Genomic DNA, 14,029 nt, shown 5'->3' on the forward strand with positions numbered 1-14,029 from the left:
AAAAAAAAAAAAAAAAAAAAAAAAAAAAAATAAAAAAAAACATTTGCGCAATTCAATTAAATATAATAACTAACTTTAAAAAAAAAAAAAAAATTTTGAACCAAATACAGCTTGATCACCTGATTTGATTCAACATTTTTTTTTTTTCTTTAAGAAGGGAGGTGTAAGGAAACTTACATGACCCACTATATGTAGTTATGCAGTTGTAGTATGTACAACTGGAATAAGAAACGTAAAACATAAGAGTAACACAAAACAATAAGAATAAGTATAACACAAGAAAACAATGAGAATAGATATAATAAGGATGAACAATAAATCAAGCGGTCAGTCTGCACATGAAGATCAAAGAAACAACTTGTTTTATTTTAATGCTATGACAGCATCCACCACAATATACGAGTATATTAAACATACTTATGAGCTACTCGGGGCGAACCCAATATACACTCCCCAATAAAGTGGTGTAGGGTATAAAAAGGACAATAAAAAGGCATTGATACTATCGGATATGGGTATATCACAATCTATACTGGCAGTCAACCTGTTAATAATATGGCGAGATGGTAATTCTCTTATTTGGGTAAGAGAACACCACATATAATTGGAAATAATATTTCTGATAGTTTGCAAAAGTGTTTCCCTAGCTCAAGACTGTTGGTCACATGAGTGGTGTATCTAGAAAGCGCTGTATTTAAATAACTATTTTATTATTTTTAGTACTTTGAACTAATTTATTTTCCAAATACTTATTTCACAAAATAATTATGTTAAAGCTTTCTATCCCAGTAAACCAAACGATATTATAACGATATCGAAACGATATCAATTGTGTGATAAAATCTATCATAAGTGATACTCGTTCTCGTATCGAGAACGATAGTATTTACGTACAAAATGGTACCTTTCCTAATGATATCGTTTTCCACAATTTTATGATATCGTTTTCGGTATTATAATTTCCAGTAATGACGATAGTAAAATCTCCATTTAAATATGGTTTTTGCATTTTTATAACCGTGTATTAGTTTTATAATTAACCTACAAGAAATAAAAACATTTTTGATAAATATTTGCATTCTTTTTATTTATACATATAAATATGTATATGTATATTTGTATTGTTTGTTTTTAAATAATATAATAAATAATAAATGTTAATTAACAATTAATGCGATTTAAATATAAGAAAGTGAAAAAACAAATAGTGAATAAAAATGCGCAAAAACAATTACTGTGATTAAAATTAAAGTAAATAGGGATTCGGTTATTTGAATAAATGGGTTTAATTAGCTTTAGCTATTTTGTTTAATCTATCGTTGGCATACAAAAAAAAATTTTTAGTTTTTTGGGCACAGGCATCTACAGATTCAGCTGGATACTTTTTCATGAAGGCATCTGAAAAGTATGTACATATTTTTATATGCAAATATTTGAAAATTTTAGATAAATTAAAACCCACCTTTGATGGCAGCTGTACAAGACAATTCTTGTACAGATTTTTTTTGTTCTGTGCCAGTCCAAGAAAGATTTTTCGCCACAGAGTCCTTCATAAGGACTCTCCAGCATTTGAAAACAAATTCCATGTGTGAACTTGCCGTAATTCTCCTAAAGTTGTTTGTCTGTAATAATATTAATAATAATAATATCAATAATAATACTGTTTACTTATATTACAACAATATTGAAAATACTATACTTACCAATATAGCGTATTTAGCTGGATCTTTTACGTCTAAATCGAATTCCATAAACTGTTTAAGATCCTCGAATGGAGTGTTGGGTAAAATGTTTAAATTTTTAGTTTCTAAATCACCTTTTGATTTTTTCATTCCATTCTTTGTTACAATAATTTCCTGTGTTAGTCTTCCCAATAAGTTTGTGTTGCTAATAATTTTGACTTCGATATTGGAATGTTTTTCTAAAACTATATCAAGTTTATCTGAAGATAAATGAGTAAAATTATATTGTCATATTTATAATATTTTTTTATTACCAATTTCTCACCTCTTTTATATGTACTATTTGTGGACTCAGGTTCTTCATTGTCCAGTAATATATTAAAATCGTGTGAACGCTTCATTGTCTTCTTAGTGGATAAATGGAATAAAAATAAATTGATTGTTAAAATGTAAACATAAACATTTTGTTACAGAAACAACATTTATTTTAGATATCTCATGTGAAAAATTTATAGAATTTGCCGAAAATATGTTGAAATATGATGATTTCATCGGTAGCTCAAAAAGGTCCCTTAAATTTAACCCTTCTTTTCCCATAAACATGTATTCGGATCCTTCTGCGATAATACTATCAATTTTAAATACTTTACTTTGAAATATAATGTAATTGTCGGGATGTTGAGTTGAAAAGTAGTAATTTTGTGTCTTCAAAAACGATAAAAATACATTGGTTTCAATTTTGTTGCCTTCAAAATTTCTTATGTTATATTTGCTTTTTTCTGCCATTCTGTTATATATTTGAGAGCCAATGAAGGATTTTTTATGGATAAATCTTTTAATTTCTTGTAGATAATTTTCAAATTCAAACGCATTAACGCTGTTTAATGAACCGAGCAATTTAGCAACATTAGCCAGATGTGTTAAGCAATGATAATTGTATGTTGTAAAAGGACTATTGTAAAGCTGAGGTATTTCTTCAACAAAGGAATTTAATAGGTTCTCTGCTAGGGAATACTGTTGATCATTTTCACCCAATAATACCCTCATGACCAAACTAAGCTTTAAAAAATGGATATATCTGTCAGCACTTAAAAATTTTGACATAATAGTTGGCCCAGTGTACAACAAAAATAATATGTGTTCTGTTGCTTTCCAACGGTCCAATTCTTTTATGGTCCTTGACTTTCTATTAAATTCTCGTGGTATGTGGGAATTGATATTTAATAATTCTAAGTTTAAAATAAAATGTTTGCTGAAGATAACGAATAATTTTGTTTCCTATCCTTACACCACGCTTTCAATAGAGATTTCATCACTCCTAGGCATGTCACATGCATGTAATCGAATGGGAATTTGTTTATTATGTCTATTGGGAGTGTTTCGAGAGCATTAGGGCTTAATACTGTGTGGTGTTCTGGAAAAGTTTTGTTACGGAAATCAAAATTAGACCTATCTGGATACTTTTTATGATTTATTACTTCGCCTTGAATTTGACATTTGTGACAACAGTAAAATCCTGAATGGGATTTTATATTGAGCACAAATGCTCTGGCGGGTGCGTCACAAATAAAATAGCCCACTGAAACTTTGTACACTTTGTTTTCAAACGTAAATCCCTCATAAATGAGAACCTTCAACTCCTCCACAAAAGCTTTCAGAAATTCCTGTGATTTTTTTGGTTTGGAATAACCCTCGAAACACCCCACAATAAAAATATCTTTTTTAACACTGCCTAAGATTGGCCATACTTGCAATCCTGAGCTTTTGGAAACGGGAAGACCATCAATATTAAAATTAATAGATATTTCCTCTTCACAAATTTTATTGTGTGAAAGATATTCATTAAGGAAACTAACTATCCCATAATGTATGTATGTTCCGCCTTCAATAGTTTCTTTATTGCAGATTCTTGGTGTTTCTTTCAATGTTCTGCAGTCTTTTGGTAAATTGAGTATACTATGTCTGATAATTTTTAACAGATCATTTAGAGCAGCATTTGTTATGTTATGTTTGATAGACCACTGAGCTATTTGGTCACGTAAAGACTCCTGTTCTCTATCACTGCCCTCACTAAAACTATTGTTTGAATCGAAAAAATCAAATACATTCTCATTTTCCTCTTCTTCGACGGGAATTTCTATATCTGAACAATTTGAATATTCCGTATAATATTTGAAAATTGCACTACTTTCTCTTTTCCCCGCTACTCTATGCATTTTCTTATTTCTAATCAATAAATTGCGTACATACATATACAATTCATTTTTAATCTTCATACGCATAAGATAAATATTGTTTTTGCAAAAATGAGATGATTACTTACCGTGTTTATTATTATTCAAAGCTTAATCACAATTAAAAATAACCATTATTAGATTAGCTTTTATCTATATTTCGCTTGAAAATGTTGAATTTAAATTATTTTTTTTTTGTTTGAAGTTTTTTTCAAATATATATATTTGCTTTTTTGTTTTATTGGAAACTAATACCGTTTTCGCTATCATATCGTTTTTTGGTTTATTGGGATATTACTAAACACATACTTAATGTATTCATATTGTAATATGAAATAGAAAGTGTTATTTTTGTCGGTAAATTAATAAGATTTTTTTAAATTTATTTATATTTTTCGGGATTTAGTAATCCAGGGATCCCGATATCGGGATTGGCATCCCTATTTGACAGTATAGGGTTCTTCCGGCCTATTTAATCTATTCCTAAAAAGTAAATTGAAAAACCAACAGTTTTAGCCAAAATATTTAGCTTTAATAGCACGTTTTTGTAATATTATTTTTTATTTAAGGTAAAAAAAATACCTTAATGTTAAAAATCGTATAAATAATTATTGTAATTGCATGAAATTTACAGAATAGGAGGAATACGTTTTATATCTATGAATTCCTTAAATATATTGCAAAAATATATTATTTTTATGGGTAATAAAAAGGGCTTATATCCGTAATTATTAGTATACATATATATGTTTTATTCGTAAAAAGTTTTGTTTTATTTAAAAAAAAAACTATTTCTATAGCATTTATTTATTTTTTCATCGTTAAAATCATATAAATTTATTCAAATTGAAAATTACACACTAAAAAAAGAATATAAAATGTAAAAATTAGTTGACATGTTCGCATGTGACGCTTATAAACAAGGCGGATATACTATAAGGTCAAGGCGAATTCAGATAAGGTGGTGGCAGTTCTACAACAACTACATTTCCCATGTATTTTGTTTTTGCTTTTCGTAAATGTCAAAAACCACAAGTACGGCGAATTCATTTGATAAAAAAATTTTGTAAAATGTTTATATTATATTAAAAAATAAAGATAAAGATATTAAAATTTTGTGAGAAAATATATTCTGAATAGAATAATGTTTGTTTCAAACGAAAAATTCTATTCCGTCAGCTTAATTTGCAAAATTTAAGTAAGTGCCTGAAGTTAAGTAAAACTTATTTTTTGCGAAAAATAAACATAAAAAGTGCATATTCATGAAAATATTATATTACGAATGAATGAATATTTGTTGCGAATGGATAATTCTAATTTTCAATATTTGGCCATAATGTAGCAGCCGCCGGACGGGTAAATACTTCATAGGGGTTTTGTTATATAAAGCGTTTCGGAACAAACTTTTTTAGTTAATCTCTTTATCTACATAGTGTATATATAAAACAATATTGTTTAATTTGTTAACATTCAAATCAAACCTAAAGTTTAAAGAAAAGTGCAAAGCAAAATCAAGAAGAATTAAACAAAACAGTGGTTCCGAAACATGTAAAAGAGCATAAAACCCAGTGATTCCCAAAATGTTATTGTCAAAGGAGATTTATTAATTAACTATATTAATTGAAAAGAAAATTCGTAAAGAACAAAAATATTGGAAAATTTAAGAAATTTCAAAAATAATAATGTTCCAAAAGGATTAATCCGTGAAGCAAAAAAAATTTAAAACAATGAAAAGAAATAAAATTGTGTACCCTATAGTCTGATTTTAAACTTACCCTAATATCACAGAAAATATAAATTAAAAGTTAAAATGTGTAAAATTTTAAAAGTTTAATATCAAAAATTTATAAAATTTTTCAAAACACATATTTTTTCTTTAAATGCTAAAATCTACCCAAAACAAACTAACTGCCCTAAAAATGTAAAATATAATGTAAAATTTAACAAAAAAAAAAAAAAACAATTAATCCATTTAAAAAGTCGAAACAAAACCCCAAAAGCAAAAAAATTTCCAAATTTTTTTAAACATTTTATCCTAACATAAAAACAGCAACCCGTTCATGGAAAAGGCCTTTTGCAGAATGCTTGGTGAGTGAAAATTAATCCTTTTGTTTATTTTCTTGCTTTCTTATTAAAGCAAACAAACAACCAAACGCTGAGAACTTATTAAAGATCGTTCAAACATGCAACCAAACAAGTTGTAATCTAATTCCATTATTTACAACCGAAATTAAAAGAGCGTCAAACCTTTCTTGACCTACATTTGAACCTATGATAAAAGACCAGCTGTTCGAACAAAAGTTCAATGAACTTTAATAAGATTTACTTTGTTTCTTTGTTTGCTTTCTTTAAAAAAAATGCACCATGGGTAGAAAAGGAATAAATAATAATACTTTTGAGAAAATTTAAATGAGGAAAATTAGATTATTTTTTTTAAATACAAGAAATTTGATAATATTTATTTAAAAATTAAATTTATAATTTATTAACTCTAAAGTCAAAAAAAAAAAAAAATAATTTGTTTTTTTTATGTAATTATATTGTTAGATTTGTTACAAAAAAATTATACCTTTGTTACACATTGTTAATTGTTAAAATCTTAAAAAAAATTGTTTTAATTTTTTTATAGTATAATTCTAAATTTGAATTTTAATAAACATTGTGTAACATTTAAAATTTAAAAAAAATTAATTATGTACAATGCAAAATTTGTTTCGGAATAAATATTTCACAATGAATGTGTAAAATTGTAATGTTTTGGTCTTCTTATTTGTTTGTAATGTGAGAATAATTTTAATTAAAGTTAGTTTAGGGGTTCTAGAAAACAAATATATGCCACTAGAACTAAGGATGGAGAGGGTTTTGAGGCATGTGTATCCTACAACATCAGGATCGCATAAATAAAGTTTTGGTAATATTAAAGAAAATCAACTATACGTTAGAGTAAAGTTTTAATATAACTAGGTAAAGGGGTTTGTTTGTTTTTTTTTCTAGTTATTAATTCGTTTCATTCAATGATAGATAAATGTTAGTATTTTGAGAGTCTATAATAATAGAGCATGTAATAAGCCTTGATTGTTAAGGAAATAGGACACGAACTCCCCCACTCGACTCCTAGCTAGCTAAACAATGGCTCTCATCGTCCTGGTTTCTTAACATTCATTTACCGGAAATCAGAGTATAAAACTGTCTTTAGTAAACAGAGCTTTGTTTAGAACTCTTATTGTGTATTTTGATTTCCTGGCTTTAGTCAGAATAATTTTTGATATTAGTTTAGTTTTCTAGCCATATCAATTTTATGTCCTTCCAAAAGATATAAAAAAATATAATCTTGTAGATTCTATGAGATTTCAAAATGTTACATTACATAAAAATGGCGCCCAACGTGGGGCCCGAAGGAATAGCTCGGTTCTTTCTGGCTCGAAATTTTTGTTTAAATTTTTTAGATTTCAAATTTTTATAATTTTGAAAGGTTTTTTTATGTCTTAAACTTGTTGAAGAATATCTATTGAAACTTTACAGGAAATTAGCTATTTGAGGTTTTAGCGGTTCGAATATGCTAACCGTTTGGTAGGAAGTAGTCATTTCTTTCTCTTGTTTAAAATAATTTATAACATTTCATAATTGTATAGCTCGTTATTAGTTTAAAATATTTTTGTTTTGAAATCCGATTGATAGCACATATTTTAATCAATGGAAATCGTAAATATGCTGCCTGCAATTTATGACCTTGAGAATATATAATATACCAATAGGAGATTTTGTATATCGCTAGTGGAATCAATTCCAAAATGTATTAAACATAATATAAGCTCCATAGACAAGTCTTGTTTTTTCTAATAGTTGATTTTTTATTTGCCAAAGTATATATATCTCACATGTAAACATTTAGAAGACCATAATAATCTATAAATTATTTCGATAATCTTTGATTTGGAAACCGAATCATTGTTTAACTTTCAACATTGACATTGTTTTGAATTTTTTGTTTTCCGTATAAAAAAAAATCAATCAACATTTTTCAGTTTGTTTATATTTATTTCTATTCTTTTCAATTAATATAAGTATCTTATTTATTGGGTAAATTTAAATTAAAATCTAAATTTTCCGTAATAATAATACCTCTTAATATTTGAATTTATATTCTTTTTTATAACAAATCTACATTTTAAAAACCAATTATTTCTTAAAAATAAACATATAGTTTGGAATATACATTTTATTAAATTTTTTCATTTAGCTTTTAGTAAAGTGAATTCATTAAAATCCATTTAAAATCCAACTGAACTTCCATTTGTTTTGTTATGAGAAAATTTTGTAGAGAAAAAAAGTTCTTCAAAAGAATTACAATTCTTATAATTTATTTAATTTAAATTAAAATTTTATAGATTTGTTTCAAATCACAAATAAGATTTCCAGTTTCTTCACTAGATTTATTTAAGCAAAATATTTTCTTGAATTAAAATACACTCAATAAGAATTACTTAATATTTTTTTTTATATTACTATATTCGGATTTTTCTTTGATAACTTTTTTAATATGGCAACCGATCCAACATCTTCTCAAGGTGGAATAGCACCACCATTACCTTCGGCACCAGTTGTTATAGAGCCGTCTGTTTGCCAAATTTGTATGAAAACAATGGAAGAAGGTCAAGAATGTTTGATTCTAAATCTTTGTAGCCACGTTTTTCATGGTTTATGTATAGAAACCCATTTAGCAACCTCATCCGAATGCCCCACATGTAAACGTAATTGCCAATTATCAGAGCTGAGAAAACTTGTAATACAACCAAAAGGTACATTAGCAAGGTCTACTGGTACAAAACCGAGAGGTGCACTAGCACGTCATTATCAGACTAGAAGTGTCAGTAGAAATTTAACGCAAGACAATGTTGAATCTAATCCTAATGCTTATAATGTTGATGAACCGGTAAGAGCTCCAGAAACCAATACTCCTAATGTTTCAATTGAAAATGTAATAACACAAAATGATAATCAGGCAAGTGTTAGTAATAATGGGATAGATTATCAGGAAATCAATCGACTTATTGAACAAAACCTAACAAGACTTTTATCCAATATGAATTTCGTTCCAAATACCAATCCAGAATTACCATAAAACCCACAAAGAGCTTCAAGTCTTAATAACTCTAATATTCATATATTTGATCAGCCCAATGCACATATTTTAGATTCCCCTTTGCCACCCAATTCAACTGGTAAATTCATTAATTATCAAGAATTGGAATGTGACATTTGACGGGACTTCTAATGGACTAAACATTCAAGAATTTTTATACCGAATCAGAACCTTAACTAAAGATTATTTTAACAATGACTTCACCATAATTTGTCGCAATTTACACATTTTATTAACTGGAAAGGCTAGAGAATGGTACTGGCGATATCACAAACGTGTTGATACTATAGAATGGAACGAATTTTGTGAAGCCATAAGATGCCAGTATAGGGAATTTAAATCTTCATTCGATATATAAGAGAAGAAATTAGCAACAGGAAACAAAAACCTGGCGAAAGTTTTGATTCATTCCACGAATCAGTTTCTACAATAATAGACAAACTTCCGACTCCTATGTCAGAATTAGAGCTGATTGAAATTTTGGCTAGGAATTTGCGACCAGACATTAGACAAGACCTTTTATATGTTCCAGTCCATTCGATACCACATTTGAGAAAACTGGTCCAAATGAGGGAAAATTTTTTGTCAAAAGAGCATGTTCGAAAGAATTTTGCCTCTAGAATGCCAAATGCAACATATCCTCGACGCTTAGCTGAACTTTCATCAGATGAGATTTCGGAAACAACTCAATCTACTGATGAAATAAATTCCGAAATATCTATAAACGCAATTCAAAATGTGGAATTCAATGGTAAATGCTGGAATTGCGATGGAATTGGCCACCATTGGCATGATTGTTTGCATGATAGGACCATTTTTTGCAACGGTTGTGGTGAAAAAGGAGTCTATAAGTCCAACTGCTTAAAGTGTGCCAATAGAAAACAATCGTTTTCAAAAAACTTAAAAACTCCTTTTCCCAAAGACAGCAAATAATAAACGCACATTTTCCCTATCAAACCCTGAATATATCTGATGAAAAGCCCGGCAAAACTATATTGGACTAAGACTTGTATTACGCAAATGATAATATTGAAATTCGGCGTAAAGGCCATGACGAACAAACTGAAAGGTGGGGTAAAATCTATAATGACCAAACTAAACCTGATATTGAACCTGGCAAAACTGAACTGGATAATGATTTGGACAAAGAATTTGATAAAATTGAACTTTGACAAAACAACAATGATAAACAAAACATTTATGAAGACGACACTAGCAAAACTATACTTGAGAAAGATATTAATTATGAATTTGGAAAGGTTGAAATTCGGCGAAAAGTCCATGATACAAATAAAATCTATGAAGAACCTAAATCTGTAGCTCCTCATCCCCGTTTACCTTGTGACGGTTGAGATTTTATATTTCATTGACCAAATATTTTATCCCCTTTATTGCCTTAATTCTGCCCAACACTGAGATTAAGGAATGATCGTCAATAATCATTATTGTGATTGGTTACTTTGTTATTAAACTTTCACTGAACGTATACTTTTAAAAGTGACATGAGATACTATGCTAAAGTTTCATTTTTAAATTTGCAAGAATATGGTTTATTAGATAGAGGCGCTAATAAAAGCTGCATTGGAGCAGATTTGGCAAAACACGATTATTCCAAATTTCCAAATTTTAATAAATGCAAATCTTATGTTAAAACAGCAGATGGCAGATCGCAAATAGTTATAGGTTGGTTGGATGCAGATATTCTGTTTAAAAACATTACAAAAACCTTGAAACTATTCATAATTCCGTCAATGTCTCAACGCTTAATTCTAGGATTAGACTTTTGGCGTCGGTTTAACCTCTGCCCAGATTTCATCGGGTCTACTAATGTCATTGCTTTAAATAACTCTACAATCAGTCCTTCAGAGTTAAATAGTATGACTGATGTGTTGACAGATTTTGCCAAATCTAGTTCCTCGATAGACGAAAATTTCTATCCGTTAAGTAATGAACAGAGAACTCAATTAGACTCGATAATCAAATTATTTCCAAATTTTGATAAGCAAGGCTTAGGAAGGACTAAACTAATCCAACATAAGATTGAGGTAGGAAACGCTACTCCAGTAAAACAGAGATTCTATCCTGTTTCTCCGGCAGTAGAAAAACTTATGTTTGGAGAAATAGATAGAATGCTAGCTCTTGGGGTGGAGTTCGCCTATGAGGCTAGTAGTCAAGCCTAATAAGGTTCGGTTATGTTTAGACGCAAGAAAACTAAATCTGGTTACGAAAAAGGACGCATATCCGCTTTCAAATATAGGAGGAATCTTTGCTAGATTGCCCAAGGCAAATATTATAACAAAACTTGACCTTAAAGACGCGTACTGGCAAATTGGCCTTGACGATAATTCTAAACATTTAACTGCTTTTACCGTTCCTGGACGCCCTCTGTACCAGTTTGTGGTCATGCCCTTCGGGCTATGTAACGCGCCACAAACTATGTGTAGATTAATAGACGAGCTCATTCCCCCAGACTTAAAAAATTGCGTTTTTGGCTATCTTGATGATATAATCATTGTTTCTGAGGATTTTAAATCCCATATTGAGGTCCTGGTGAGATTAGCATCTCAATTTCGAAGAGCAACAATATCAGCCAGTTTTAACGGAAACTATCGGGCATAACTACCACCATAGACAATAATTCCCTTTATCCCTAACCATTTATCCAATTTATTCTTAAAATACGTTTTTTTTTTTTTAATTAATAATTTAAGTTTTCTTGATTTTTCCTTAAGTTTATTTCAAACTGATTTTCGTTTCTTTGATAACAATTCAAATTTTTTTTCGTTCTAAATTGTTTTAATTTAACATTACTACAATTTGTATTTACTACAGATTGTAATCAAATTTCGAATTATCCTAACCCTGACAATTTCATTCTAAATTTTTTTGTAAGTTAATTCATAAATCAGTTCTACGTTCTCTTAATTCTTTAAATTTACTTAAGTTATTTTTTTTATACTTAATACTTACTACTTTAAGAGACCCTTAATCTAGCACAGTACTACGAATGCACAGGCATATGCAACGTGGGATTGTTAACCGTAAGTTCTCTTTATTCTCTTTATTATTAATATTATCATTTTACATACCTTTCTTTAAAAACATTATTATAATCTAATATCACCTTAATGATTTATTTTGTTAATTAATCTCGTTATTCTTCTCTTATTTTCCTTAATTTCTTTTGTACTTAAATTTTTCTTTATTTAACATGAATATTTATGACTTAATAAATACGAGGGATATGATGAAGTAAACCTGAATTTAACTTAAGAGAATCAAACAAAAAGTAAGTGTAGGGGTTCCCTTTAAATAATAAATGGCATGGGTGGAACAATGGATGGTGTGGGCAAGGGATTACGTCATCTAATAATCCCAAGGCTTAGCGATAACAAACATAATTAAAGTAGTCTCAGGTGTAATTAGTATTTTCTCTCCGTCTGTCTGTGAAATGTTAGTTTTCGCACGTTCCGAATATTTTCTGTATGGCAAGGTTTTCTGTGATAGATTTTAGTGGCAAGAACCTTACCCCATACCGGCGAGTCCTAGCTCAAGTGAACGTGCAGCCTCTAAATCATCCCTAACATCAAGAAAGAAAAGTTTAAGAAAGATGCCATTACAACCTTACCATATAAGATGGCAAATTTATCAGGAAAAGAGAAATCAAATTTTCAATGTTTCTTCTCTTTCTGTGCCTCTATCAAAAAAAAAAAAAAAAACTAAACGATCTACATTACGGTTACGGAAATTTTATAAGCTTAAAAAAGTTTGTAGGATATTTTTAATTTCAACTATAGTTACCGATAAAAGTGACATGAGATACTATGCTAAAGTTTCATTTTTAAATTTCCAAGAATATGGTTTATTGGATACAGGCGCTAATATAAGCTGCATTGGAGCAGATTTGGCAAAACACGATTATTCCAAATTTCCAAATTTTTATTAATGCAAGTCTTATGTTAAAACAGCAGATGGCAAATCACAAATAGTTATAGGTTGGTTGGATGCAGATATTCTGTTTAAAAACATTACAAAAACATTGAAACTATTCATAATTTCGTCAATCTCTCAACGCTTAACTCTAGGATTAGACTTTTGGCGTCGGTTTAACCTCTGCCCAGATTTCATCGGGTCTACTAATGTCATTGCTTTAAATAACTCTAAAATCATTCCTTCAGAGTTAAATAGTATGACTGATGTGTTGACAGATTTAGCCAAATCTAGTTCCTCGATAGACGAAAATTTCTATCCGTTAAGTAATGAACAGAGAACTCAATTAGACTCGATTAATCAAAGCAAGGACTAAACTAATCCAACATAAGATTGATTTAGGAAACGCTACTCCAGTAAAACAGAGATTCTATCCTGTTTCTCCGGCAGTAGAAAAACTTATGTTTGGAGAAATAGATAGAATGCTAGCTCTTGGGGTCATTGAACCTTCTTCATCTCCGTGGAGTTCGCCTATGAGGCTAGTAGTCAAGCCTAATAAGGTTCGGTTATATTTAGACGCAAGAAAACTAAATCTGGTTACGAAAAAGGACGCATATCCGCTTCCAAATATAGGAGGAATCTTTGCTAGATTTCCCAAGGCAAATATTATAACAAAACTTGACCTTAAAGACGCGTACTGGCAAATTGGCCTTAACGACAATTCTAAACATTTAACTGCTTTTACCGTTCCTGGACGCCCTCTGTACCAGTTTGTGGTCATGCCCTTCGGGCTATGTAACGAGCTCATTCCCCCAGACTTAAAAAATTGCGTTTTTGGCTATCTTGATGATATAATCATTGTTTCTGAGGATTTTGAATCCCATATTGAGGTCCTGGTGAGATTAGCATCTCAATTTCGAAGAGCAAATTTAACACTTAATGTAGCGAAAAGCAAATTCTGCGTAACTAAGGTGAATTATTTAGGTTTTGTTATAGGAGATGATGTCAACTGGCCTGTTCCTAAAAACCTAAAGCAAGTG

General features: G+C 29.5%; 2 protein-coding genes across 3 annotated transcripts; one reads left to right on the plus strand and one right to left on the minus strand.

The window, feature by feature from the left end:
- Window positions 1-1,180: 1,180 nt before the first annotated feature.
- Window positions 1,181-4,368, minus strand: LOC124420963. 2 transcript variants are annotated; one of them, XM_046955500.1, is made up of 5 exons: window positions 4,006-4,368; window positions 2,008-2,086; window positions 1,704-1,942; window positions 1,463-1,622; window positions 1,181-1,398 (listed from the first exon to the last, which is right to left on the minus strand). In XM_046955500.1, exons 2-5 carry the CDS (start codon window positions 2,081-2,083, stop codon window positions 1,286-1,288), a joined length of 588 nt encoding a protein of 195 aa, XP_046811456.1. In that variant the 5' UTR covers window positions 2,084-2,086; window positions 4,006-4,368; the 3' UTR covers window positions 1,181-1,285. The 2 variants fall into 2 exon arrangements, with proteins under 2 accessions (XP_046811456.1, XP_046811455.1); XM_046955499.1 differs by having other exon boundaries at window positions 2,008-2,089.
- A 4,088-nt stretch (window positions 4,369-8,456) lies between these two features.
- LOC124420607 (RING-H2 finger protein ATL5-like) lies at window positions 8,457-9,038 on the plus strand. The gene has a single exon (XM_046954068.1). The coding sequence runs from the start codon at window positions 8,457-8,459 to the stop codon at window positions 9,036-9,038; it is 582 nt and encodes a 193-aa protein (XP_046810024.1).
- Window positions 9,039-14,029: the final 4,991 nt, after the last annotated feature.

The sequence above is a fragment of the Lucilia cuprina genome, chromosome 6, assembly GCF_022045245.1.
Source record: "Lucilia cuprina isolate Lc7/37 chromosome 6, ASM2204524v1, whole genome shotgun sequence".
Taxonomy (NCBI): domain Eukaryota; kingdom Metazoa; phylum Arthropoda; class Insecta; order Diptera; family Calliphoridae; genus Lucilia; species Lucilia cuprina.

Coding starts and splice junctions, on each gene's coding strand:
- LOC124420963 (XM_046955500.1), bottom strand. CDS start 2,083: ATGAAGCGTTCACACGATTTTAATATATTACTGGACAATGAAGAACCT. Junction 1,943..2,007: donor AAATAGTACATATAAAAGAG/GTGAGAAATTGG, acceptor ATTTATCTTCAG/ATAAACTTGATATAGTTTTA. Junction 1,623..1,703: donor CAGCTAAATACGCTATATTG/GTAAGTATAGTA, acceptor ATATTATTACAG/ACAAACAACTTTAGGAGAAT.
- LOC124420607 (XM_046954068.1), top strand. CDS start 8,457: ATGGCAACCGATCCAACATCTTCTCAAGGTGGAATAGCACCACCATTA.